This window comes from Apium graveolens, chromosome 8 (genome assembly GCF_009905375.1).
Source record: "Apium graveolens cultivar Ventura chromosome 8, ASM990537v1, whole genome shotgun sequence".
In the NCBI taxonomy this organism is placed as follows: Eukaryota; Viridiplantae; Streptophyta; class Magnoliopsida; order Apiales; family Apiaceae; genus Apium; species Apium graveolens.
The window spans coordinates 188,910,922-188,916,626 of record NC_133654.1 but is presented as its reverse complement, the minus strand read 5'-3'; the positions used below and the strand labels follow the sequence as shown (position 1 = coordinate 188,916,626).

The window sequence follows — 5,705 nt, the reverse complement described above, 5'->3', positions numbered from 1 at the left end:
GTAAATTTAAGCATGACTCTGAATCATTTGATATTTTAATTTACTGATGGTGTACATGTATTGATTGTTTAAATTAAATTACAATTTGCATTTTTTTATTTTAACTTCTCAAAATTATTTTTTGTTTCCTTTTTATTATATCTTGTAAATGGTTTTTATTATTTATCTTCTTTTTTTAACTCTCAATTTTGAATTTGCCGTTTTGTTGTGTTTGTAGAAACAAGAATTTTAGATATTTCGGTTTTTATAAAACCGAATCGAATAAGCCAAAATATTTCGGTTCAATTTTCGGTTCAGTTTATAAATAAGTTCAGTTCGGTTAAAAAAACAGTTATTCAAATTTCGATTAATTCGGAACCGAACCGACCGAATACTTGCAATGTGTAGCCCGAGTAGCCCGAGTGAGGCCACATTGCTGCTCCACGTACATAACTACATATACATTTTTTTGTGTTAAACTACATGTACAATACACTAATACAGATACATAGAATCTCTTCCTTTCACTTTTACTGTCGCATAACTTCAATAATCATCACTCTTTACCGATCTTCTCTTCTTTTCCTGGTGCTTCTTTGCAAGTAAACAGCTCAATCTTTACATACTAATTATTATTTGTAATGGGTTTGTTTTTATATGCTTGGGCTTTTGTGTTCTTGATTTTATGGATCTGGACTTTCTTGTTTTTTGGTTATTTATGAGAATTGTTGTTAAAGTTTTAATGTTTGAGCTGGGTATTAGTTAAAGTTTCAATCTTTAGGTTTTTTATTTGTCATTTCTGTTATTTTATTATGTTTATGTTCGTGTTAGCTGATTAAAATTAGGGTTTGCTTTTAGAATTGTTGGTTTTGGACTGTTTTGATTTGTATGTTTGTGTCTGACTATGTATATAGGGTTTTTTAGGTGATGGTAGAAGCTTCATTTGGGTGTAATAAACTAGGGAGGTGTGATGGGTTTTGACTATATTTCGACAATTTGTGTTTTGTTCTTTTTAAGGTATTGGGTTCACCTGATTTAGTATTTGATTAAATCCCTATGTTGAGGAATTATTTTCAAGTCGAATTTTATGATAGAGACGAATGAATTTGGTGTATGAGACTCGATGCTTGAAACTAGGTAAATTAGTATGTATGTTTGGATGAGATTTGGCGAGGTTTATGGTGCCAGTCTGTAGATTGATTGTTGGTGTAAGGTGCTTTAGGGTTTATGATTTTGTGAACCTTGGATTATGTATTTAGTTCGTGGGCTTAAGGTTTTTTTTAACTATGTTGTGCAATTGCGTATCTGTGTGAAAGTAAGGTCTGCATGGCTGTTTATGACTTATGTGTACTGAAGGTTTTTTACAAAATCTTGGAATTAGTATTGTTACTTGTTTGCAATATTGTTTTGTAGGAGGCAAGGATGTCAACGCCTTCAAGGAAAAGACTTATGAGGGATTTTAAGAGGTTGCAACAAGATCCACCTGCAGGCATCAGTGGCGCTCCTCAAGACAACAATATCATGTTGTGGAACGCCGTTATATTTGGGTAGGTTGTGCTTATTATATTTTTTTGTGTACTCATTAGTTTTGCTCTTTCGTTTAAACCACGATATACTTTTAAGGAAATATTAACAATATATGGTAATTGCATCAACTAATACCATAATTTTCAATTGCAGTCCTGATGATACTCCATGGGACGGAGGTATGTGAAGACGACATTTTTTTAGATTTCATGGCAGTTTAGATTTCGTTTCTCGGGTTTAATAATTCCTAAAGAACTTTGTGAAAATACTAAATTTCTATATATAACAGAATCATGAGCCAACATAGTTTTTTAAATAGAGCGCTTATGTGTGTAGCGAGGTCAAAGCGCATCGCGATGATGAAGCAATGTGATCATGCTTTACTTGCCACATAAATGTGCTTTAATGATATATTGAAAGCTGAAAAGAAAAAGAAACGACAACTAAAACCGGATCCAAACAATATAAGTGGCAAAATATATCTGGGCAGTTTTCGCAAAACCCTGTCAGCATATTTAAAAGAAGATAGTTGGAAATGAAAATATTTTGGTAGTGAAAGAAAAATTTATGAAAATAGAAAAGCGAATGAAGGGTTTTGAGGATCCTAAGGGTTATCTTGATCAGATTTTAAAAACCTTGATGAAGAAGTCTAGAAGGGGACTAATTTATGTTGAGGAATTTATATATTCTAATCACGTGTAAAATCTATTTTTATATCTTTTTACTATGAATGCAAGATAGATATCGATTGTTGTTATGTCAGAAACTTTAATATGAACTTTTATTTATTTTATTGTTATTATTGTTTGTCCATTCTGTCATGTTTTTAGCATCTACGTATATGTGTATATGAACGCAAGATGGATGCCTTTGCGCTTCGTTACGTTTCACAACTATAATACCCAGTGCTCAAGGATTCTGCATCAGCAGGGTACAGGGAAGATCCCAATGAACGCAGATTAAACTTGTATTTCTTAAAGATGCTGTTTTAGGGTTTGGAAACAGCATTTGAACCCGTGACCTAGCGGATATCAACCAGACGCTTGGCTGTCCCGAGAGCCGCACTTTAGCTTTGTTAACTTTTATCTACGTCTAAAATGATTCTTATAATATGCAAATATATTACAGAAAATTGGATATGGTACACATTTGGGAATGGTGGGTGTAGTATTTGAATGTTCTTTTGCACTCGTAAATATTAGCTTGTAACAAATAATTTTTTTTTAGCATCTCCCTTTTTTGGTAAAGATGATAAGTTGCTAACTTAGTCGAATCGGAAATTATTTCATTTTTCTATTTTTACGTCAAGCTAATGAATTCTTAGCTCTAGTGTTGAAATGTATTTTATCAACTATCCCGCACTTATTTTGTTTGGTTATTGTCTTTCTTCATCAGGTACGTTTAAGTTGACACTTCAGTTTTCAGAGGATTATCCGAACAAGCCACCAACAGTGCGTTTTGTTTCTCGGATGTTCCATCCAAACAGTAAGTTGAAACTTAATATAAGAACAATTATATTTAGATCACATCTGCAGCTTTAAGGCTGTGTATTACTGGAGTACCTTTAGAACATAGCTGATTCTTGCCAACAGTTGGCAATATCATATGTGGAAGTGGAGTAGTGAAACTTGGTCATACAGGTTTTTTGTTGTTTGGGTTATGTGGCTTGTTCTCTTGGTCAGCGATACACTTAATAAGTCTGTGAATACCTGTGTCTTTGTTTCCCTTGAGGATATTTTTGCAATCTAGTTTTCCTCATGCTCCGCTTGTCTTGCCAACCAGATTCAGTATTAAAATAGATTATATGAATACAAACACTATATTTAATAATCAAGCTCTGTTTGACAATAATTCCATTATATTTGATGGATAAATTATAAAGGCTTAAAGCACAAGCTATCTGGGACGAACTCATCATTAGGGGAAGTTACCTGGAGTCCTGTAAATTAATTGATTAATTCAGATCACCTAGTTGGATGTCGTCAAGTGTCTAGTTTTGAATGGCAACTTAAGGACGTGCTTTCTATGTATGGAACTTTAAATTGATTTGCAGCAATGAGTCACAGCTGTCTTCAAATGAGAAGTTGAGAATGCTTTTACAGTATATAAATTAGTTTCTGCCAATTTGTCAGACTCATGCTTAGAAATAAATATGAAGGATAAGTGTTACTACTTGCACCTGTTACTTTGTTCTTTCTAGAATTGAGTAGTTTGTAAGATGACATTGTTTTGAGAACATTTTCTAATTACCTCCACTACAGCAAAGCTTGTAACAACTATACTTTTTAGTACGAATATGACTTAAACCAATGGTATCAGATCAGTAATATGAAAGAGGTTAATAACTTGCTTATGTTGTTTATATTGCACCTAACTTACTGTTTCGTTTTGAATTTTTTCCCAGTTTACGCTGATGGAAGCATATGCTTGGACATTCTACAAAATCAATGGAGTCCTATATATGATGTGGCTGCTATTCTCACCTCTATCCAGGTATCCATCTGCCTACAGCATTGTACCTCTGTGTCGGGCTCCTGAGTATGACAAGTCAATCTATTTGACCCAAGATGATAATATTGCAACACAACTGTGATTAAGCTGGAAGTTATTTGTCTTGTTACCGATTGTTTACTGTGGATGCATCAAGATCAAGTTATACTTTTTGCATGTGTCTTGCCGTTTTCGAACACTTAAACTGTGGTCTGGGTGCATTAATTTAACCATCACCAATGTAGAAAAAGGATTGTGAGTTCCTCTGAAGATAATATTGAGCATTAAGCATGGAAGGGCTATATATTCGCATAATGATTTTATTATGATGGGCAATACTATGATGCATTTATATGCAAGTTTTTACGGTTTTATAGGTGTTCAATTTGAAGTTTTATTTGTGCACTGGAGCTAACTTAGTTTTGCTTATCTTTTGTAGTCATTGCTTTGTGACCCAAATCCAAATTCACCTGCCAATTCGGAGGCTGCAAGGATGTTTAGTGAGAACAAACGTGAGTACAACAGAAGAGTACGTGAGGTTGTTGAGCAGAGCTGGACAGCCGACTGATATGTGCACATTAGCGATCTTTGGAATTCTAAAGGTGTTCAGTGGCTTGTTGGAATAATATTAATGGTTTTAAACTATTGTGTTGCAAAAACTCTTGAATTTCTGTTTGTACAACAAATTTGACTATATTCTGCAAATGTATCTTAAAACTCGTTATGTCATTTTACTTTTGTCTCTTTTTTCCCAAAGACCTTGTGACTGGTGTATGCAAGTACCGAGTAGATCTGGGTGATATCCTCGTAACAGATTATTTTGTCTGCACCATCATAGTTTACGATCTGAAACATAGCAATTCACCTAAATAGATGAGCGGCCATCTAAATTACTGCTTGTACTTGATTAAAGGGAGGCGGGTTCTGCACATTTTTAGTTTCTTGGTTTGTTACACTATTTTGCCCCATTAAGCAACTTACAGTGATATAAAATGTCAATAATATCAAAGGGTAATTCCAAAGGGTTTGTGTGCATATCAGATTTCTGTGTCAAGGTTTCCGCTATTGTTCCATCCTTGAACCTGAATTGAATACTGCAGGTCCCAGAGAACATCATCTATTGGTGGTTGTGTGTTTGGCTCGTCCGCAAGACAGTTCACAGTTATTTGTATTGCAGTTTTTAGCGATCGATAAGCAAACGTCCCTCGTAGTGAAGGATCTGCTGCGTCACTTATTTTTGGTGATGATCCTGGTAATGCCTCCGTTAACTTTGTGTCTAGCTGTAAAAGATATTGAGTTTGTTGACACTCTCAACTGGAATAGTTTACTAGTAATGACTTGTAGCTTAATAAATTATATTGTACAGATAACTGAAGCTTCATTTCAGCTATTTCAAAATAGATTCAAACATGTCTGAATATACGCCATTGCACCATATGTTCATGCCTCTTTTGTCCTTGTTAACTTTTTCCAAGTGCTCAGGCCATTGCACAAGATGTTCATGCCTCTTTTGTCCTTGTTAACTCTTTCCAAGTCCTCGGGAGAATAATCGGCTATTTTCTGAACAATCCTATATGTACATGTGTTTCCATTTGCATCAACTTCACAGGTACAGTTTCCACAGGAGTGTGTGGATTACAGAACACTTTCATCTTGTGAAAGCAGATGAAGTCTCATTTTTACTTTTCAGTGAGAGAAAATATTTTTCC

At 34.4% G+C, this 5,705-nt stretch overlaps 1 protein-coding gene across 1 annotated transcript; it reads left to right on the top strand.

The window, feature by feature from the left end:
* The first annotated feature begins 423 nt into the window (after positions 1–423).
* On the top strand, positions 424–4,738 carry LOC141677498 (ubiquitin-conjugating enzyme E2 2). Its single transcript, XM_074483465.1, has 6 exons — positions 424–581; positions 1,393–1,526; positions 1,660–1,685; positions 2,902–2,991; positions 3,911–3,999; positions 4,436–4,738. Exons 2-6 carry the CDS (start codon positions 1,402–1,404, stop codon positions 4,562–4,564), a joined length of 459 nt encoding a protein of 152 aa, XP_074339566.1. The 5' UTR covers positions 424–581; positions 1,393–1,401; the 3' UTR covers positions 4,565–4,738.
* The last annotated feature ends 967 nt before the right edge of the window (positions 4,739–5,705 follow it).

Excerpts from the sequence above, each read along its gene's own strand:
- LOC141677498 (XM_074483465.1), top strand. The coding sequence starts at position 1,402 with ATGTCAACGCCTTCAAGGAAAAGACTTATGAGGGATTTTAAGAGGTTG. Across the intron at positions 1,686-2,901 it reads TGATACTCCATGGGACGGAG|GTACGTTTAAGTTGACACTT; the intron begins GTATGTGAAGAC and ends TTTCTTCATCAG. Across the intron at positions 2,992-3,910 it reads TCGGATGTTCCATCCAAACA|TTTACGCTGATGGAAGCATA; the intron begins GTAAGTTGAAAC and ends ATTTTTTCCCAG.